Here is a 23695-nt window from a genome sequence, read left to right on the forward strand (position 1 = left end):
GAGAAGCGGAGTAGAAATATTAAAAGAATAGAAAATAATAAAACTATAAGCAAAACGAAAAGATAAACAAACACAATTGCGAAAATAGTATCAAAAGTAAAAGACACTAACGAAAAGAAAATCAAAACAGCCCGACTTGTGATACTGGTTTGAGTCCAATTAGATTATGGTTATATCCTCACAAAAAAAAACAAAAGAGAAGAAAAGCGAAAACTGGGTTTTATAAGGCCAACGAAAATACTGAAAACAATAAAAATGGATATTTCGAGGATACAACTGTTTCCATTCTTCAGCAATATTAGACAAAGCCCCCCCCCCCCAAAAAAAAAAAAAAGATAAATAAAAATCTTGTTCAGTATTCTGATCGAAAATAGGGACGAGTTAGACGAAAAAAAAAGAATAAAATAAATAAAAATATAAAATAAAACAAACATGGATATAAAAATGAAACAAAACCCAAATTGGAAGAAATAAAAAGTTATCAACGCAAAAAATTCAAAGCAATAAGATCCTAAAATAACTTATTATTAACAAATAGCTTATTTTTCATTTCAGTGATTTGTTTAATCGAAAAAGAGCAATAAAATGAATGACAAAAACCAAAAGATGGATTGTTCACTAATATGGGGTCGTGGTGGACGATTTGAATAAAATTTCTCATCCCAGAAGTTAGAATTTCATGAGTTACCTCCATCATGCCTTTTAATTCATTATTAATACCCAGGTTCTTACAAGATATTGAGGAAATATACGACTTAATAAAAATTAAACTTCTAAGTAAAAAAAAACGAAGTCCTGAGAGATGCAATGCTCAGCCTCTTTGCCGAAAATAGTGAAAATGTATTCTTTTAACAGTAGTTGAAATTGATCGACCCTAGGGAAGAAACAGGCAGTGATAAACCATCAAAAATTTCAACATAAGCGATGGAAATTTTAGCCAAATGCAATTTTGTAAAAATAGGACTTCTAAAAATAGATCAATTTAATTAGAATACCCCCTTTTATTCAAGCTTTCAGAAAAAATTCAAACATTACTTTTCTAAAATCCACCTTAAACCTTCCCTCTAATTAAAGCAAATAACGTTTGGGTGTTTTACAGAATGTACATTTGAATGCAAGCCAGAATATATACTGCGTACATTGACTATGTTCAAAATCTGAAGAATGGTAGTTGAATGAAGGACCGAACGTCGAAAGTTTGTTTCGCTGTCAATCAGGCCAATCTCTCAGCGAAAATATTGAGACGTTATTCAAACAGAAATTAGAGTTTGACAAAGATATTCCTCTTAAAAAAGTGTACCGCATAAAGAGTGTTAGCACCATTCCAGTTAGAAACAACACACAAGCTGGAGTATCGCCTCTTCTTATTTCTTGTGTGAATGATTCGGACTTGCAAATGCTATTGGGTAATGTAGGCCAGTTTAAAGGAAGTGGTATGAGATTACGTACTGATTTGCCTCCTTCACTAAATGCCCAAGTTCACGCGAGTGAAACAATCCGGTGCTAAACTGTTGCTTCAAACTAGAAACGATATTACTGGCCAATGGGTGGTAATACACGACGAATGCTAATATCGGTTGCATATATCTCCATATAATGATTTGTCAAATTGAATATTTTTTTGATGCAGTATTTAGTTTATGCTGCTTAAGGATGTGAAGAATGATGAGTAAAGTGCCCTAATTGAAAAAGAAGTGTGTTTATCTCGTTGTCTGTGTTCTTCTTTATTTTGTTTCCTTTCTTCTGCTCTTTTCATTCTTATATGCTTTCTTTTTTCGTATTTTTTACTTATTTTCAAATCCAAGCTCATCTAACTCTGAGCTTCTAGGCCTAAATTCACAAAAATTGGTTCAGTTTTCTTGCCGTATATCTTTTGCTCCAGAAATTCTACAAGACCATACTGCCACACTGTCAGCGTTTGAAACTTCAAAAGGCTTGACTTTTTTCACTGCGTCATCCCTGCCCGCCGCTAAGTGGGGAATATGGGTGAGTAATAATTTCCGAATTTGGATGGAGGTGGCTGCGGCGGAACTCGCGATAGAGAGGATGAAAATAATTATGATTATTTTATTAATAATTCAACCACGAACAAATACCTTTTTCCTGGAATGATTATGACTAAACCAACAAAGATGTGTCTGAGAACGGCATTTCCGAATTGTTAAGGATTTATGAATTGTTTAGAAAACATTTCAGCATTACTTCCCAACCATAAGATTGATGTATTGAGTGCATGTAAAACGTTTTTAAATGAGCAATATTTTGAGCTAGCTCATATAAATGGGTATAAGTCACTGTTAAAAAATAGAATAGGTAGACAGAGAGGAGGGTTGGCTTTTTTTGTAAGAGAAGTGAATGATTATGATTACCTTTATGAAGGAACTTCATTTGAATTTTTAGCTATTGAGCTAGATTTAAGTCCTTCGAAAGTGTTATGTTGCGCCCTATATAGGCGGCTAAATTCGGCTACTAAGCAATTTGTAGAAAAATTTTAATGAACTAAGGTCACTGATGAACTAAAGAAAAGGTAAGTTAATGATGATGGGTGACTTTAATATTGATATTAGTAATGTACATAGGGACGCGAATTCAATGCTTTCAAATAATGTTGCCGCTGACTTCGTAACGAGTTGTATATCGTTGTATATCCGCGAGTTTGCTTCCAACATGCCGGATCCCGACAAGAATCACGGATTCATCAGCGTCGTTAATTGACAATATTTCACATATTTTGAGACACTGGGCTGTAACGTTATAGTTGAAGATACTTCTGACCATTTTATGATCCTATGCGAACTTCAAACCAGACCCCCCCCCCCCTACACCCTCTTTTCTGAGGGCAAGAAGACTGGACGCTGCTTTGATTGATAAACTGAAAAGTTTACTGTCCCAAGACGACCGGTTTCCCTGCTTAGAATGTGACGACGAGGATAAAGCCACTGAGTACTTCATCGACCACTTTGAAATAGTACTTATTATGGCATGTCCTTTAGCAAGCCGGCAAGCTAGGCGTTACTTCAAACCAAAGAAACCATGGATTACAGATGATGTTCTGTCTTCTATCCATACCAAAAATAACCTCTTCAAGAAATTCATGGCAGATCCTAAACATGAAAATCAGGCCAAATTTCGGCAATACAGAAATTGTCTGACAAAGCTACTGCGACAAGCAAAGCAGTCATACTATCTTAATGAATTTCAAAATGCTGAAGGGTCCCCAAAAAGACCTGGTTGATTATTAATGAATGCCTTTGGAAAAAGAAAATGAAAAACCTTCCGGAGGAAATATTATCACCAAAAGACAAGAAAATTGTTAAAGGAAAGCAAAATGTTGTTAGTGTCCTAAAAGAGCACTTAGAAAATATTGGTCATATAACATCGCTTGAGGCATCAACTCGAAGTTTACCCGATTCAGCATATTCTTCTTCCATGCCGCCTCCATCAGATTGCTCTTTTTTCCTAACACTGGTGTCAGCGGATGAATTACCGCAAGTTATATACCAACCTTCAGTTTGGGTCTAGGAAGGGTCATAGCACTGAACATGCAATTCTGATACTCACACAGTTTATACACGACACTTTGGATAAAAAAGAAATTCCGGCTACTATATTTATCGATATAAGAAAAAGCGTTCGATACTAGTTGTCATGCAATTTTGCTTCGTAAACTGGATAATTATGGTATACGCGGACCTGCAAATTCCCTGATTGAATCATATGTAACTGGGCGCAGTCAGTTTGTGGATGGTGGAAATGCTACATCTTCACTACTTGGTATCACCGGTCAAGTCGGCATTCCTCAGGGTTCCATACTTGGACCTCTACTCTTTCTTATTAATATTTACGACATCAACAGGGCGCTGGAAGATCTCGGGGCTAAATGTCCTGTTCGCTAACGATACGGCCTGCACAGTGTGCGGTGCTGATGAAATGTCGATTAAGAATAGTATGTTGTCAGCTTTCGATTTCCCAGTGGCTTCACTTCACAATTTCTTTTTTTTTGGTGAATTGTTTTGGTAAATTCTCCATTTGGCTGGTGGCTTGGGGTGATGCTTGGTAAGTCATTCATTTTTTTTCTTTTTTTTTCTCACAAAAGAGTGTGATTGCGTGCAAATACAGTAATATATTTTGTAATATATTACTTCGTTTTTATTTGTGATTGGTTGCCCGGTAATACGAGCTAGACTCTCAACCGGTCATACCCTTATTGTAGTTGTATTTAGTTGGTAAATAAAAAGAACTTGAACCTGTCTGTATGGCAAAAATTTTTGAAAATTACTAGCATGATTCTCATTGAAATGCAATTTTTTTAAGAACAAACAAAATCGTAAAAAAAAAAATCAATATTAAGTATTATCAGAGAAGCTTAAAATCAGACGACATCTTATAGATCACCCAATCTCGTCCATTATAAACTTTTTTAGTTTGTATGGCCAACTATTCAGAATTAGTTGGGTGGTCTTGCCATAACTTGTAGGACTTGGATAAAAGATCCGAATAAACGACAGAGAACTAAAAGCCAACAACCTACTTTCCCGGAAATCTTAGAAAAGAAGATTTAACTTGCCGCGTTTTGTGCCAGAGACACAGATATTCAGTTTTGAAGAAACTTACATCATCAGAAAGCGTGAATTCGCTTTTTCGATTAAACGGACTAAAATTTTCTTTTTTAAGTAGGGGATAGGCGGTTCCTTTAAAGGGTTCTAGTATATCTTCTCAGAAAAGTCTGAAAATCAGCTCAAAGGAATTATCATTTGAGTAATTAGGCTGCTTTGGGAGTTCCGCTTTGATTGACAAACTCGTCGACAAAATGGAAGCAAAATTCAAGTATTTTTTTTAATTTTAAATTGAAACCACAAATTCCAGACAGCTTTTTACGATAGCCAGTCCCCTGAGAGATGCGAGAATTCACTAATTGAGGCTTTGTCTTTGAAACAGTCAGCCGACGCTGAGGCTCGCAAAGTGATTTTTAAAGTAGTGTACCGCCTTAAATTGAGTCCTTTCCAAATATCGGATGACCACCAATATCAAAAATTTCAAAATTCGTGAAATTCCCTACATCCTTCTGTGATTGTGCGCTGACCCTAGTCAGTGACAGGAGTTGATAAAAGTCAGTTAGAGTGTGAGAGGAAAGTGATCAGAGTAGCTATGACTACAGAGGGTAAAATAGTTGAAGTTGATTGAAGTTAAACTACAGTCAACTAAGGTCCAAGGTTTGAACGTATTCATTATTGTCGCTGTAGCCATGTGTGTCAGCAAGTGTGATTTGTTAAACAGAATGTAAAAATTCAAGACTTGAAGTTTCCATTGAGACTTGTGGAAACTGGGGTAACTTTTGGCCTATTCTGTTCAATTCTTGGGCCACTACTAGAACCAGGACCAGGCTATACAAGGAAACGTTACCGTTTTTACTGTTTTCAGCAAAATATATAAAAAAAAAAAAGGTAATATGGTTTGTGGGTAGATAGCTCCTCAAAAATTGTATTTAATTAACCTAATTAGTTTCGCACCCGTGTACAATCATTATCTTGATGAATAAAACAATAAACTAGAAGATTTTAGTTAACTATGTTAACCACATCTACATTTAGTTTCACCATATTTCGGTGGTTTTCGGAAGTCTAAGCATCCCAGATGTGAAAAAATCAGCCATCCGATAACAAGTAAGATTAGTGATCTTCGTGCTTTCTCAGTCAACACGATGGATCAAGATTAATACGCAAAACCCCAAATTCCTTTGTTATTCAACAGAAGGATAATTATTGGATAGGTTTTATTGGCTAGTAAAAATCCTGCGTCGAATTCCCAGACCGTTGTTAAAAGCGGTCCAATCAGTCACCTATATATACAGTCATGTGCGAGCAGGGCTAGGTCCGCGTTCCGGGGTATAGCGAAGTCGAAAAACGCAGAAATCAAGCAAGTGTGGGTGAAATATATCAAAGTTTTATTGGAAGACCTGCAACACAAACCTGTGATGTTTTTCCAGCTCCTATCCCTTGATCATTAAATCCACTCTTGATATTTAACCGTCCACTACTGGCAAGTATTTACAACGCTACCGCTCTGCCACATAATTATATGCAACCCCTTTCTGGAAACTCTAGGCAAACCGTGAAAAGTCTAAAATCCGCTCTATGTTTTTCCGTTTTGCCTACTAAAATTGCCACCATGTACATAAAATAGTTTTCTGATTCGGCGCTATAACCTAGCCGACCCAAATCTAGCTGTTAAGAAACTTATTAGCCGGCAAAAAATAAAACCAGTAATTTTAAAGCACGAATGGGCAAGTTTGCTTGTTTAATTATTCCACCTTTTCCCAATTTTTGTCTCTCTTTCCTTTTTTTTCCTTCCAGAAGTTGTTGCTTTTTGCTGTTATTTTTGAAGAAGTTGGGGTTTTTGTTGTTATATTTGAGTATGTTTTCTTTCTGTTTCCCCTTTTCGCATTATTCTATATACTCTGTCATTGTACATCTATTGTATACAATGGGTTTTCAATATACTATTATTATTATTAATGCATTTTTTTTTGTCATCAGACCTATCCCTTCAAAAGTTTTCTAACTCTTGACTTTTCGGTAAGTAAGGATCGTGCTTTCTCAGTCGACCCGGCGTATTAATCGCTTTGAGACAGGTTCGCAACTATGGTTTTGATCAAAGTATAATCATCTACGTAACAAGTACTGACAAAACTCTCCAAAAGTGACCCCGCGTACCTCAGCGCCTATAGACGCAAAGTGCTGTACTAGTTCATCGCTCCGAGCCAATAAATTAAATTTAATACAGCTTTTACGGAACAAGTATAATCACCTACGGAACTTAGGCTATTATCCCCCAGGTTCGCATAGGTATGGGATCGTCTCCGGAGACGCGGACAAAGGGTCACTTTTTTTGTGAGGAGAGGATAGGTTTTGTCAGTACTTGTTGTATGTGTTTATACTTTGGTGTTGATCATGAGGAGAGTCGCATTTGGATAAAAGACCTTTTGAAGTAATTTTAGTTACTGTAAATATCTGGAGGGCGATTGTATTCCACCGTAAATCTTTAACTTTCTTTTCTACTAAAATTGAACAACTCTCCATGGTCTGCAACGTCTGCAATAATGAATGCACGCCATAGTTCTTCAACGGAAGGAGGGTGGTATTTATACGAACAAAAGCTAGAGAAGCTCTTCAGAGACTAATTTAAAAAAACAAAGTTTTTCCGAGGGAAGTAAAGAGCTAAGTTGAAACTTAAAACAAACAAAAATGATTACTTCACAGCCTATCTAACATATATCAATAAAACTAGTGCAAATAAATCAACTGGTGATATTTCCCTATGCAACTGCCTCTCTGGCCCTTTCCAAGACCACATTTTTCCCCCAGACCACAGTTTGCCCCCTCCCAGATGAAATTTAGTTTCGCCAAAAATGTTGTCAAAACTAAGACAAACCTGCATAATTCAAGCATCCACTGAAACAGGTCAGTTTTCTTTACTATATCTTTACCTTTTTTATTACTATATGGCTCGTTTTTCAGTTTTCTCTGTCATTTCCACTTTATTTGGGAAAATTGGCTCCAGATTTTACACCCCCTCCCCCCCCCTCTCCCACACACAAACAGGACTCTGACAAAACTACGCCATAGGTTGGGGTATGGATTTAGGGATCTACTAAGAATATCGTTGCAAACCATGAACTGGATGACCTCTATTCCCTTTTGAATCAAAATGCTTGACAAAATACCTTTCCGGGACATGCTTTAAAAAATGAATGCATCACATTTAAAATAGTAGTGAAACTGCCCCAAAATTACGATATAGAAGGGATACACCTGACATTAAAAAAAACAATCATAATTTGAACCCAGGAGTTTCCAATCTTCGTAATAACACTGTACTAACTAAACCACGCCTCTAATAATCGGATTTGATATATTGGAGTTTGTACCTTAATTGTATAGCTTATTAAGGGGGCTTGGATGTGTTCACAGGAACACACAGGAGGTGTTCTTGCAAAACTCCAGTTAAGGGTTTTGGACCATAATAATTACAATGATGATATCGTTTTATATTTCCAAGCTTTTCCACTTAAGATCAAAAGTGCTGTTTTTTTTGTCGTAATTTGCTATGGGGCAGGGAGCAATTGCCCTATGGTACTATAAGGCTTTTTTTTCATTTCTCATTGTCATTTTCACTTGATCTGGGAAAGCTAGGTCCACTTTTGCTTACGGATGGTAGAATTGATAAAAATCACGTAGATATGAGTAATAACTTTCAAATGAGCCATTAAACGTCACTCTAAAAATTCTGGTCGCCCAGTAGCCCCAGCTTTTCGACTTGAGACAAGGCACCAAATATGCCGTTTTTTAGTGTCATTTGGAACTTGCTGATGGTGGGATTTATAGGAAGGACGTATATGTGAGCAATATCTCTTATATGAGCTACTAAAAATCTGTCTAAGATGCGGGCAATACCAAAATGCCCAATAACAATACGTCCATGCCGATTCGCGTGATATCGATGCGTCCGACACCGATACAGTGTACAGCCCTTTCCCCAGGGACTATAGAGGGTCATATCACCATCAAAACCATAGACATTGGATTTTGGATTATGTTGAACGAAATGGTTATTTCGAAATTTTGATTGGATGACTTTGGGCGAGGGGGCCTATAGGGAGGGGGCTAGTTGCGCTCCAATCTTTTTAGTCACTTAAAAAGAGCACTAGCAAATTTAATTTCCTTTCTAATCACATCGAAAGTATCACATCTCTCTATGATACTCTGGTCACCCCCTAGGCCTGCTAGAAAAAAAACGAAAAAAAAAACGAGAGGCAGATCAGTGCTACCCATATAAAAAATTGATTTTCCTTGTTGTTCAAGGAGGGGGACTGTTATTTCCCTTTTCAAGGTTTTCGACCATTCTGATTCCAATGGTACACTTTTTATTCCAGGCTTTTTTTCGAAATCACCATAAATTTCTTTTCGCAATAAACTTTTACTTTTAGGACGAACCGAAATAATAGTTACCATTCCTGAATCAGTGTCAGATGACAATTTGTTTCACTAGGTAGCCTTTTTCCAACCCGATTATTAACTTTTGGTTACTATGGGCTGTTGTTCGCTCTTTACTAGGTTGCAGCTACCGCTGCAACCATGATTACCACTGCTGCCAAAATATTTGAAATCATTCTCCTGAAGAGTTTTCACACATCCATATTCCGATTTTGGTCCTGCGTGGCCGACACGTTGACTAAACCTTTAGTCTGCCAGGTCCTGGGGCAGAGTTTAATTATTGCCAGGAGAACATCAAAATTTAATAGGCTTTATTGCCGTGTTTGACTTTGGTAAGCGAAGAATACCAAACATTTTGGACAAATAAAACACAACAAAACTTTACGAAATAATCTTTCTCAAAGCGATCATTCTTTTTGTCTGTTTCTTATTTCTAGAAATAGGTAAGTTTGTATTCAAAGAAAAATCTATCTAAACTTCTGTAGTATGTATAAGTCAATTTGAAGATTTATGTGATATGTATGCAAGTTATGCGATAGGCTTTGCTTAGTGTGAAAAGTTTGAATCAACTTATTTCTACTATAGTTTGCATTCCATCTTTACTGTAGATATTTGGTAAGATACCATAGTTGAAATGACTGCAACAGCAAGATAGGCACCAAATGTTAAATTTTTACTGCTATCACATTTTATTTTTCATGAAGACAATAAAGACAGGCTTAAAATAAAATTTCAACTGCTGTTTATTTTAGCTGATAATTTTCCCCTGCCATTAGCCCACCATTTTTTAAATAAAAACTTAGTCTGATTCTTAAAGTGACTGCTTTATTCAGGCCTGATCTCTGATTTCAAAATAATGTAATTTTTCTCATAATTTAGTACATTCCTCTTTTGAATTTATTCTTGAGTTCTTTTGAATACATTCCTTTATCATCGAAATTGAATTTGGTTCTTTTTGTCAACATATCTTAATTGTTCATAAAATGCCACGAGTAACAAAAAAAGGAGAGAGAGTACAGTTTAAACTTACCATTGTGGCTCAGTCTTTGGGCCAGGCCACAAAATCTTTTACAAACTTCCTCGTAAGTTCGTATATTTTCTGCATCATTCACTCTTTTTAAAAGAACAGAAATTGAGTTCAATTATAAATAACACAAGTTTTTTGGGATAACATGACCAATATTAATACTTTTACTGTTTGTTTTATAATTCATATATTTCTTATGTATGTATTTATGCTTGTGCATCGGAAAAAGTTTATCCTAAAACATAAAATCACGAAGAAAGGAAGAAAACGAGGACAATTAACAGCCAGGGAAAGTTTTTTTTCACTGGCTGTTAATTTTCCTCGTTTTCTTCCTTTCTTCGCGATTTTATGTTTTATCATGATTAGCCAGTGTGGTCCCAGAAATTATTTATAAAATTTTCTCCTGAAGCCTGTTCATTTTTCCATTAAAAAATAAAATATATTAGTAAAAAAAAAGTTTTAACTTACCCTTGCCCTTATCACTTTTTCGTTTTTGACCTTTTATTTGCTGATAGATGGATGGAAGATGAATTTTTACATAGCCACCGAAATGAAAATTTTTAGGTGGCACTGGTGGAGGAGCTGGAGGATAATTTCTTCGGTTTCCTGTACTACTTACTACATGATATTTTCTTTGTTGATAAGGGTTAGTGTTTTGTGGTGGACCTGTAACGAAATTTAAAAACAAGAATTAAAAAAAAAACAGAATTAAAAAAATTTAAAAAAACCAGCGAGTAAAAACGTATCCTTCACCTTGGAGTATAAGGCTGAAATCTAAACAAAGAAGCAGTCCTCAGTTTTGACTGTGTCTTAAAAATGTCGGAAAAAAACAGCAAAACACAATTTTTGAAACGTTGAAGCATAACGTTTTTTTTTGTTTTGAAACAATAGAAAAACTTTGCACGTTTATGTATACCACTTTTAAATTTAATTATGACCAAGGACAATTTTGGAAGCCGAATACTTTGTTGTTTGGTGGGATATGAATAGTATGCAACGTTGGGATGCAAATAACCAAATATTCAGAAAATGCGGAACAGCATAACAGTCAAGATTCGGTACTGGTGCGTTATATGGCCACTTCTAAAAAGTCAAGTTTGGATAATGCTAATGAAATAAAATAAAATAGGATGAATATATAATAGTTTATAAACAAATTTGGGATATATATTTGCACATTTGGGGGGGGGGGGGGGTAAAGCATAGTAATATTAAATACGTAACCTAACCTAACATAGGTACCTTCCCCCCCTTAAACCCCGAAAAACAAGTATTTAAATATTGTAATTAATGGAGAAAGCACGGTTTGCAGTCATTTATGTATAGCGGTCTCTTGAGAATAGCCTGTTTGACGGGTTTTTCGTGACTGGTTTCCTTGTACAATATATAAAAGTGTCCATATAACGCACCAGTACACAAGATTCTAAGGACTCCTGATTTTAACTGAAATGTGTTTGGTAGCATGAGAGCACCAGACTGCCTGAGGCAAGCACGGCTGTGCAAGCTCGACTTCTGCCCCACTTTGTTCAGAATTGCAATATTTACAAGGAAGCCCAAGTTTCCTTCAAATACCTCGTTCGTAGACAAGGTGATTCAGATGAGTGTTCAATTCCATCCTTCAGAACCATTGCCAATGCTGACACCTGTCAATTATCTTGGCTTTATTGTTCTAATTTTATTCCTAAGGCTCCACTTCTCATTATAAAAAAGCATGGGCACAAGTTCAATGGCGTCTGCTGTGAAAACATAAATTTTGATTAATCGGTTCAGCCACGAAACAAGTAATTTGTGGGACCTGTTAAGCCAATAGATAGCATTGCATATTTCTGAGTAATTTTTTATTGCTCCTAAGGAGGGAAGTCCCAACTTAGGGCATATCATTAATTAATTTATCCTAGATTTTTCTACCCCCCCCCCTAGACATTGAAAATACATTTTTTTGACATTTTGATTGAAAAATACCCCTTTTTGGTATTTTTACTGAAAAAATACAAAAACAAAAATTTACCCCCCTCCCTAGATTTAGAAAAATATGTTTTGCTTCTCTCTACATTTTCATAATTGACATCGCTGAGAAGCACCTCAAAAACCTTTTATTTTATACTTTTTTCAGTAAGTGCCAACGGTCTTACTCCTAACATCCTCCTATTTTACTCTCAAACTCGACACAATACTAAATAATTAAATGTGTAACATTTGAAAAATATATAATATTAAAAAGAAATGTACATAAAAGCCATAATTATATAAAAAATATAATATAAAAATTTTGTTAGAAAATTATCGGCTTGTCAAGATCTAGGTCCATCGGCAGTAACTCTGATCCTCCATTTAGTTCTGTCTAGATTCAATTACCACCTCCTTATCTCTTTCTCTTACCAAAAAACTCTTAAAAGTAACAAGGACAGTAAAAATGGAATCTGGCTGTTTTAGATACTTAAACTAAGTGGAAACTTGAACAAACATATATATTTTTAGAAAAAATTGATAAGAAACAAGAGTACAATTGTGCAGATATTCAGTTTTTAGGAATAGCGGGCACCAAATTTGAAAAAAGAAGCATGGGTGAGAACTCAGCAAAGAATAAGCTACAAATATTTGACACGAAACAGCTTAAGAAGGTGTAGCTTTCCTTCGGAAGTGTAGTCGAGGGTGTTCCCATTTTCAGAAATTATGTACACCAGATGACGAAAAGTGGGCACCTCCTCGAGTGTAGTTGTAGTTGAGAACCAAAAAATTGTTAGTGTTTTAGTTTTTACGGACAACAAGTGTTGCCAACTAATTAGTTTCACATTTCGCGATTCAACATGGCAACACTGACAAAAAGGTAACACTGCCCTAAAAACTTCATAATTTGAAACAGCGGAAAGAAAGACACAGAAAATCGGGGTTTTAAGGTATGACTAGACCTAATGTGGGTCCTTGAGGGGGGTCAACAAATGTTTTTTGTTCTTGGCAATTTGAAAAGATTACTTCATAGTTCTCTTTACTTCCATCACCCAATTATGCGCGTCTTCAGGAAACACGTCAATTTCATTGCCCATGCCGACTTTCATTATGACGAAATTATCAAGGATGTTCACCATGACTGACATCATTAATATAAAACGTGCAATTCTTGTGAAGACAAATCAGGTTTCAGAATCACTCACGCATTGCATATTAAGATATCGTTCACTGTGTCAGTGTTCTAAATATATAGTCAATATAGGCCCTCTGGCAAGCTTTAATTTCAACGAGCAACATATGGACTTGGTCAATAGACATGCAATCAGACGGAAAAGTCTATAATTAAAAAAAAAGCGGTTAAGTGGAAAAAAAGAAAAATACCTTCAACAAAAGCAAACAGTTTTTCGGCGTTACTGCCTATCACGGTCGCGGTACTGGTGCATTATATATAACACACGAAACAAGTCAAGTTTGGTTAATGCTAATAAAATAAAATAGGATGAGTATATAATTGTTTAGAAACAAATTCGGGCTATATATTTGCACATTCGGGGGGTGGGGTAAAGCATAGCATATTTTAAATACGTAACCTAACCTAAGCACCTTTTCCCTCCCCTACCCCCCCCCCCCAAAAAAAAAAAACAGTTTAAATATTGTAAACACATGGGAAATCATGGTTTGCAAACAATTTAGATATCAAATACCCGTTTGACGGGTTTCCTTGTCTGGTTTCCTTGTACATTCTATAGCGTTGTGTTATATATAATGCACCAGTACCACGGTCGCTTCAACCAGGGACCTAAAGGTGCAATACACGTCATTTCAGTTTTAACGAAGCTACATTCAATTTCAATGCAATGATTTAACTAATCTCGAGATAAGCTAATGCCTCGCCCATTCAGGTTAAGATTAATGTAACTGACTAGATTCAGCTACTTGAGATAAATAATTTTAACGATTTTCTTCATCTTGTTTCATTATAATTATAACTATAAAAGCTAATGTATAATCCGGATGCAATTCCAGGCCCAGCGGATGCTCGGATCGAAGTCTAGGTCCCGTAATACTAAGCTGAGATCAATCCTACAGTGCCACCACAGGAAAAGTAATCACCTTCTCAAATACAAATAATGCGGCTAAATAATAACCCCTATGTGGAAAAGCAGATCAAACTTTCATTTCATATTTTATTTTCAATAAGACTTTTTAGAATGCTAATGTTTTTCCGGGCTTTGCAGAATCAAAAAGTTCATTGAAGTTTTTAAATGACTTTTCATATATTTTTTGTATTTTTAAAAAAATTTCCAGTAAATGGAGTCCCTAAAGGATGTCTTCCCTTATTTTTTATGTTACAGATATACGCAATAAAATTTGAGCTTAAGACCACACAATACCTTAAGAAATCACCCTATCTCGTTCAGTATTAACTTTTTAGTTTGTGCGGTTAACCTGTATTGAATTGGTTAGGCGGTCTTTGACCATGGTTAGGCGGTCAGAGATGGGATAAGAGATCCGAGTAAACAACACAAAACTAAAAGCTGACTCTCTCGGAAATCGTAAAAAAAACTATTTAACATCCCTCAATTTGTAGCAGAGACAGAGATGTTCAGTTTTTATGAAACTTACACCATCAGATAGTGTAAATTTTGTCTTTCCGACTGAACAGAGCAGAATTTTCTTTTCATAGTTCAGGATAGGACAGTCTTAAAAATTTTCTAGCATACCTGCTCGGAAAACGCTAAAAATCACTCAGAAATAATTATCATTTGAGTAATTTATCCGCTTGGGGGTTCCCTTTGGTCCCACCTATTTTGAGTCACAAAGTCTTCGACAAAAGAGTAAATTCAACTATCTTTTTAGTTATATTTTACAGTCAAACCACAGAAACTCGACAGCTGTCGATGATAGCCAGTCCCCTGAGAGTATTTGCTAATGCATCCTTTGGCTTTGAGACGGTTAGCCGAGGCCGAGGCTCGCAAAATGATTTTTAAGGAATTGCATCTTCTTGATATAGAACCTTTCATGGGAAGGGGGGATTGACTGTCTTGTGAGTAAAGTCACTCCTTTTAAAATATGTGCTTTAATTGTTTTGACGGTCATGTCCTCTTAAAATCAGCAAAATTTGGGACATTCTGATAACATCCCAAACTACTGATACGGAACCCTTGAAACCGGATGTCTTGAGTTTTCCAGAACGTATAGTCAGCTAACCTAAAGTTCTTGCCTGTCAGCAGAGCTGGAACTAGGTTTTTTCTCAGGGCGGGGGGAGGGCAATGTAGATTTTGCCACCCCCTGCCGCACCATTAATACTGTAAATATTACAATTTTTGGGCAAAAAAATTACAATTTAAGCTAGTTTTACAACCACCTGGGTGTTCCTCCAAGGCCGCTTGCCCCCCTCTAGGCCCTCCAGATCTGACCCTGCCCGCCACCATCTCAAACAATCTGTTTGAATTTTTAACACTGGTGTAGCATATATTGGTCTAGAACTATGCATTTCAGATGGAAATGAATCAAATAAGAAGTGTCCAGCTATTCGTTGAAATTTAGAATTCCAGGAAGGCCTGGGCCCCGAGACCCCCTCACCCCTGAGTACTTTCCTCGTATCTCATATGTATTACTTTTTCTTTTTTCATTGGTCATTTCGCACAAAAGAGATTGCCATAAAAACGGTAGGATATAGCTAATAAGATCAAAAATTGCAAATTATGATGCCCTGTTTAAGCACGGAAAGCGCACGGAGAGGGGCCAGCACCCCTCTTGCTCGCTATATACCCAAAGGTGGCAACCAGTTTACCCACAATGTACTGACGCTTCTTCTTGGCTAAACGAACTCGAACTTAGGAGAGTAGTTACACTATGCATTAAGAGAAAGAAAAAAAATGTCAAAGCTTTAACTGATTGTAAAGCGGAAATTTTAATTAAAATAGTTAGAATGAACATAAATGTTTCAATTAAAAATCAGTAAGAAGAATAATCCTAGCCTTCTCCCATGCTCCCATTTAATTGTTATCCATATATTATTTAGCTTATGTTTTCCGGTTACTTCTCATAGAAAAGATAATCGTATGAACTTGAGATGTACCTCATTCGATCGAAAATTAAAAGTTCCGGTCCTTTTTAGAGGATCAAAAATCATCAGAGGGTAACCAGTGTCCCTCTCGCACCCTTTTTCACCCAAGGGTAGCGAAACTACCACTGTACCCGCAATATAGTCTTTAGCAGTGCTTGTATGTCCCAACAACACAGGGAAACAAGAGCTGCCAATTGAGAAAGTTTTTTTCTCTGAAATGAGCTAGATTGGTCAGATGAAAAGCAGGTCGTCCATGAAATGGGTGGGTAGTAGCAAGGCCGTACCCACAGGGGGAGGTTTGACCCCTCCCCCCCCCGAAATGTTTTTTTGACTCGAAAAAAACGTAACAAAAATGGACATAAACAAATGTTGTATGATTTTTTTAGTTTTTTTGTGTAACCCCCCCCCCCAAAAAAAATCTTTGAGTAAAACCCCCTCCGAAAAAAACCCTAGGTACGGCCTTGGGTAGTGGTAGCAAGATCTGATTTTAATCCTTTTGTTGCGTGTCATTTGACACGGAACTCCCTTTTCGATTCGGCTCGAGAATGCCACTCGTTAGGCAACTTCAAAAGACAAGTTAAAATTTTTGTTTTCATGTGATTAATTTTCCTTAAATTCCTGAATAAGCTTTACTTTATAGTTTTTATTTATTTATATCTTTTTTTATATCTTTTTTTTATATCTTTTTTTATATCTTTATTTATATATTTATTTATATATTTATTTATATCTTTTCTTCTCCTGTTGCTCTTCTTCCTATGACTGAGTATAAGTGTTTTTTTTTGGGGGGGGGGGGGCTTTATGCGCAGCCTTTCTCGTGGATTACTTTTGTGCTGGCAATAGTTTTTTTTCATTTGATTGCTTTTCGTTTCTGTTTTCTTTTTTTTCTGTATAATCTGATTGTGACCACCTTTTTGATTTGAGAATAATATGTAGAGAAATGAATTATGTTATGCTTTATAGATATTTGATTTGTTTTTTTTTTCTTTTTTTGTACTTTTTTTCTTCTTTTTTTTTTCTCAGTAAGTAATTGGCTATTGTTCTCTGAGTTTGTGATCCGTCTATACACCCCTAATTACAGGTCAAAGAGCCTTCGGGGGGACTAGCACAGTGTATTATTGTATGTCTATTAATAATGAATAAAATCTTATCTTATCTAAGAAAGGATTGAAAGGAAATTAGAACTTTGTCAGAGGTTGTAAAGAGGAAAGCTTTGGATAATTTGGGACGGAGGAGGGGTTATGCAGCTGTGTTGGATTCGGACAGCTTGGTTCTGTGGTGACCTGTTAGTAGCAGTAGTAGTATCAGGTAGTAGAGGAGAGGAAGCTTCCTTTTCAGTTAGTACCAGAATTTCAGTCTTGCTTTTCAGACTTGAACTTCTTTGCTGAAAAAGTGAGATGTATGCTTGGTAGTGTAACCCCAATTTTTCAGTTTCTTTTGTTTTTCTGACAATCTATGAATACCAGAGGGATGAAAATGAAAAAAAATATTAATATGTAGGATGTGTTTATATAAATAGTACCATAGCTAGGTCTCGAGGAATAGTTAACACGTGAAATACCTGTTGGATTTTCTGGTCGATTTTGAGGCTGACCAAACCGTTGAGGCATAGGTGATGAGTATCGAGGTAAATTGCTAGGCGGTCTTTGGGTGTAAGCAGGCGGTACAGGCATCTAAAAATAGAACAATATGAGGAATAATAATAATCTATTTATAATAATAAGAATAATAATTTAATCTAAGTAGAATTGAATAATATCATTAAAAGGTATATTTGAAAATGACAATGCAGAAGATCCTAGTCCAAGTATGGACCCCTCGCTGTCTAAAGTGATAAATATGACACGTCAAGGACACTGATTTCACAACGTTGTGAAGGAGGTTTTTGGGCTAACTTTTCAGTAAATGAAATTTCTTCTAGTGTTTCCAACGTTTTTGCAACCCAGAAACATTCGTTAGGGGTCAAATTAGCAAGTGCTATATGCAAGTTCAGCCTCCTCTTTATTTAGAAGTGGCACTGGCACAGACTGCCAAAAGCTTTCAGCAATGTTGCCCGTTATTATAATGGCTAGAATTGTAAAGCCAATTTCGCATCTCTAAATAAATTTAAATATTCCAATAAATATATATAAAAAAACTAGAAAATGATGGTCAGTTAGATTTATTCGTTGAGTTTCGTTTTCAGTAATTTACCTCAAAATCCAAAGATCCAAGTTGTGGCCAAAGGTTGCGGGGGCTAATTTCAACTAAAACCTGCATAATTTCTGATGCAAGTTGTTTAAACTCTTTAAATCAATTTGACTCCAGTCATAAAAGAAGTTGCCAATTCAGCATTTAATGGTAAAAAATTAGCATAAAAATGAAGCTCAATTTCTGCATTAAATTCATCATGAAAGCCAATTTTTTGCTGTTCTTATTTTTGGGTCATTGTTGGGTAAATATCATTTTCCCCTAGTAGGTCACTAACGTGACCAATATGATCACTAGTGTGACCAGCCTGACACCTTTTTTGTTGAATCATGTCACCGATGATTAATTCAAAACCGTTGTGTTGGTATTTAGTTTTAAAATAGTTGTGTAATGTTGCTAAAAACATTTATGGGGACATGAGGGAGCTTATTAAAGGAATTAGCTCTTGCAAGACAAAGTTATAATTATATCTTTTCACGCAACATAATTTTGGAAGTAATGGTTGGTGATTTTAAAATACAAAACTGAATGTCTCATAAAAGTGAAAATGTTCCAAATTCAAACTCGACCAGAGTTGACTATACACTAAAAGGTATAACTGCTCCCATAAGGTATAAACCACTTGTTTCAGTTCCTGACCAGAAACTGGTACCAAAAGGGGGGAAAGTATTTAGTACTCGCTTGCACCCCCCTGAAATTTGCCCCTTAGTTTCATCTTTATGTAGTATAATTTACTCGTATTTTATTGGTTTTGTCGAAGCTTCCCCTCCCTCCTGAATGAAATTCGGGCATCCAAGTCTAATTTTGCACAAGATTCCGTTGTGATGTGGACGGTTTCTTATACACACAGCGTAAAAAATAGTCAACATTGATATGTCCCAGCGGCGCTTAGGAAAAGAGCAGCCTTCAAAGAACCCAAAGGAAGTATATTAGGAGTTCCTTTTCACCTAGAGGTTCCCTAGCACGTATGGTAGAGACTGATGCAAATTGAAATGTCGAGTAATTTAGAAAACCAATTAAGATGACTTGTTACTAGGTATTTCGAGGGGCTCAGCCCCCCCCCCCCTACCGCTTCTTCAGCTTGAACTTCTTGTTTCCAGTCGTGTGAGCACCTCTCAGATTCGATTATCCCTTCTGCACAAAGTGGCCAAGAAAAAAAACACACTTTACTTAGTCAATGTCACTGCTTTGACTCTGATTCTTAGGTGTAATTTACATCCCCTCGAACAGGCTTCTATTTTTCTGTTTTTTGACCAGATCAACAGATAAGTAGTAATTTAACCGAAATAAAGGTTTATTTTCCATAATCTGGTTGAAAAGCCAAATGTCATTGGAGGACTATGAAATTCTTAAATGAAAAAATGGATCACACCAGTCACGTAAAACACATATAGATATTATTGGAAATGGCTTAGAACCAAATCTTTAAAGTAGATTTTAATGATTACTTTAGTAGATTTTGTAGATTGAATAAGTAGAGTAGTAGATGAATAGATTGTAGTAGATTGAATAAGAGTAATCATGTTTATCAGCTTGAGTCAAGATTTTGAACAAGACATAAAGAGGGAATTAAATTGTCAAGTGGGACATGCAGTCGCAATTGTATTAAAATATGAAACGTTAGGGCTTGGGTATACTGGAATAGGGAAACAGCTACATTTCTAGGGCCAGAAAAATAGAAACCTCGTCATTGATGTTTTCGTTTATGCAATTATCCCGTTTGAGAATTTGGTTCTTTTGCCGTGATTTTTCACGTTTCACCGTGAAAAGAAAACCAAAGTATAAAAGAATAAAGTAAGACAGAAAGAATGTTGAAATGGCAAAGTTTTCAGCTCGGTATGTTCTCAAGATTTTTCACATTTTACCGTGAAAAGAAAACCAAAGTATAAAAGAATAAAGTGAGACAGAAAGAATATTGAAGTGGCAAAATATTCAGTTCGATACATTCTCATAATCACAGTCAAGGAGGCACACTTGTGCCTCTATAAAGAGGCGACCCACCACAATGTTAAGCGATTTCCGGTCCTAGCGGTCGCAGAGACAGCGATAATCGTATTTTGTAGCCCAAGCTCAAACTAAGAAACGTGCAAAATTTCATCCCCCTCCGACTTTATCTTCATGGGTAAAAGTGGGCCGGAAGTTTCGACCCTCCGACCACAGCTCCCCTTTAACGTTGTCCGATTGGGTTGAAATTTAGAGGTTAAGCTTTCCTAGGGCCTGGGACTTATCCTCGAAATTTCAGCTCAATCCGATCACTCCTTCCCTGTTTTCCAAAAACCAAATATAGCCACTTAAAGTTCAAAAAAAAATTTCTTGTTAGCCACGCCTACAGCCCACAGTTGGCAACTGATCCGGGTAAATGAGGACTCATTCGAAGCAGAATTCGACCTGTTAGGGCCTTTTGATATTTTCAGACCGAAAAAATTATTCCCCGAATTTACATTTACGAAAAACCTCGTTTTCCTATAAGAGCCCATGTTAATTTTTCCCACCACAGCCCCCCTTTAACGGTGTCTGATCGTGCTCAAATTTAGAGGATAAGCTTTCCTAGGGCCTGGGAGCTAATCCTCAAAATTTCAGCTCAATCCGATCACTACTTCCCTGTTTTCCAAAAACCAAATATCAAGTTTTGTGGGGATTTGCTTGCGTCAAAAATAGATTCCACTTACTAAAAAACAATTACAATTGTGTTTCTTTAGTACAGCGATCGATACTCCTGACTGTCAGGTGGAAGATCCAGGTTCGATTCCCTGGCAGATGAAATTTTTTATAAGCTGAATTTAAAATTTAAAAAAGAAACTCAGTTTATTTTTTAAACTATTTGAAAAAAATTGCATTTTTTCAAGAGTTAAAGAGACTGAGTTACAAGTTTGACTCTCAAAACAACCTGTCGAGACAGAAAAGAATAATACACAAACATCTAACAGTTAGTCAAGCAATAATAAGTAATAAACTGTACAAAAACGTGCAGAAATTATTTGAAAAAAACTACGTTTTCTAAAGAGTTAAAGAGGCTGAGTCACAAGTTCGAACCTTAAAACGTACAGGGATTAGAAGGTACAGTTGGGGGGCTGCCGTCCCCCAAACCCCCGCTTTCGCAGCCTTTAAATAAAAAAAAATTTTTTAAACTGAAAGTAAGGAGCGACATTAAAACTTAAAACGAACAGAAATTATTCCGTATATGAAAGGGGCTGTGCCCTCCTCAACGCCTCGCTCTTTACGCTAAAGTTTGACTTTCTCACAACTCTTTTTTTTAAACAATAAAAACTTTAGCGTAAAGAGCGAGGCGTTGAGGAGGGCACAGCCCCTTTCATATACGGAATAATTTCTGTTCGTTTTAAGTTTTTATGTCGCTCCTTACTTTCAGTTTAAAATTATTTTTTTTTATTTAAAGGCTGCAAAAGCGGGGGTTTGGGGGCTGCAGCCCCCCAACTGTACCTTCTAATCCCTGTACGTTTTAAGGTTCGAACTTGTGACTCAGCCTCTTTAACTCTTTAGAAAACGTAGTTTTTTTTCAAATAATTCCTTGAAAAGACAGAAAAAGTCGTGTACCCGGGACTTTAATTCAGAAGGAAAATAAAGGTGGAGATAACCGTGAAGAATGTGCCTTTTATCAAACAGTTCTTGGTAACGAACTGTAAGTAAGGAGCGACCCGGCTCAATGGTAACCGAAAGTCTAAAAAACGGAATTTTGATACCAATAGATACATCAAAAGAATCGAATTTTAATTTTGATTTCAAATATATAAGTTTCATCAAGTTTAATCTTACCCATCAAAAGTTATGCGCCTGAGAAAATTTGGCTGATTTTCGAAAAAAGAGGAAAAGATCCCCTGAAAATACAGAACCTTAATGAAAATCACACCATCATATTCAGCGTATCAGAGAACCCTACTGTAGAGGTTTCAAGCTCCTATCTACAAAAATGTGGAATTTCAATTTTTTGCCAGAAGAATCATCACGGATGCGTGTTTATTTGTTTTTTTTTTCCCCCAGGGGTAATCGTATTGACACAGTGGTCCTAGAATAACGTAGGAGGGCTCATTGGAACGGAAATTAAAAGTTCTAGTGACCTTTTTAATTGATAAAAAACTGGCGGGCAACTAGGCCTCCTCCTACGCTCATTTTTTTCCCAAAGTCACCCGATAAAAATTTTAAGATAGCCATTTTGTTCAGCATAGTCAAAAATCTAATAAATATTTCTTTTAGAATGACTTAATCTCCCACAGTTCCCAGGGGAAGGGCTGCAAGTTATGAACTTTGCCCATTGCTTACATATTGTATTGGTTATTGGGAAGTATACAGACATTTTCAGGAAGAATTTTTTTTCTGGTGGGGGGGGGGCTGGAAGAGGCGGTTACTCGGGAGAATATTTCCGTGGAGGATGTTTCTTTGGGGTAAGGGACATTTTTATGAAGGGGGCGCCGGATTTCCAAGCATTATTTAAAAAACGATCAGAAATTAAATTAAAAAAAAGTTTTTTCAACTGAAAGTAAGAAGCAACATTAGAACTTAAAACGAACAGAAATTATTACGTATATGAGGTGGTTCGCCCCCAATTCAATACCTCGCTCTTTACGCTACAGTTTATTTAAGTGCTTTCAAAAGAGCTATCTATTCTAATCAAACGGCATTTGTGATTCAGGGGTTTGTGAATTAAAAAAATTTTTAACTTTTAACGTAAAGAGCGTGGTATTGACTAAGGGGAGAACCCCCTCATATACGGAATAACATATACGTAATTAAAAAAAAAACAATAAGAAAACAAGCGATACGGCTCAATAGTAATCGAAACTTTTAAAAACGGAATTTTGATGTCAATAAATGTACCAAAAGAATGGGCTTATAATGCTGATTCTAAATATATAAATTTTATTAAGTTTAGTATTAGTCATCAAAGGCTACGAGTCTGAGGAAATTTACCTGATTATTTAAAGAGGGGGGGGAATCCCCTACAAGTGAAAGAATTTTAATGAAAATCACACCATCAGATTCAGCGTCTCGGAAAACTCTATTACATTGGTTTCAAGCTCATATCTGCAAAAAACTGCAACTTTGTATTTTTAGCCAGAAGAAAAATATACGAATATAGAAGTTCGTTACGTAAGTTAATTTGTAAATTACGTCAGAACTAAATTTAGAGACAGCCATTTAGCAAAAGAAAAGTAAAATTGTCATGCAATTTTTGTTTACTTATTCAATGACGGTGAGCCAAAATAAAACCTGCATTAACTAAAAAAACGATCAGAAATTAAATAAAAAAACAAGTTTTTTCAACTGAAAGTAAGGAGCGACATTAAAACTTAAAACCAACAGAAATTATTCCGTATATGAAAGGGGCTGTCCCCTCCTCAACGCCTCGCTCTTTACGCTAAAGTTTGACTTTCTCACAACTCTATTTTTGTTAAACAATAAAAGACTTTAGCGTAAAGAGCGAGGCGTTGAGGAGGGGACAGCCCCTTT

At 36.2% G+C, this 23695-nt stretch overlaps 1 protein-coding gene across 2 annotated transcripts in view; it reads right to left on the bottom strand.

Annotated features, from left to right (window-relative positions):
• LOC148945616 (uncharacterized) overlaps positions 1-23695 on the bottom strand; it is a 111830-nt gene that overhangs the window by 34682 nt on the left and 53453 nt on the right. For both annotated transcript variants that reach the window (XM_089099295.1, XM_089099294.1), the window contains exons 3-4: positions 17604-17715; positions 10489-10686 (exon numbers count right to left, since the gene is read on the bottom strand). In XM_089099295.1, coding sequence (XP_088955421.1) covers positions 10489-10686; positions 17604-17715 — 310 coding nt within the window. The remainder of the gene's footprint in view (positions 1-10488; positions 10687-17603; positions 17716-23695) is intronic.

This window comes from Artemia sp. Qi Xiang Cuo, chromosome 13 (genome assembly GCF_049724085.1).
Source record: "Artemia sp. Qi Xiang Cuo chromosome 13, ASM4972408v1, whole genome shotgun sequence".
Lineage (NCBI taxonomy): Eukaryota > Metazoa > Arthropoda > Branchiopoda > Anostraca > Artemiidae > Artemia > Artemia sp. Qi Xiang Cuo.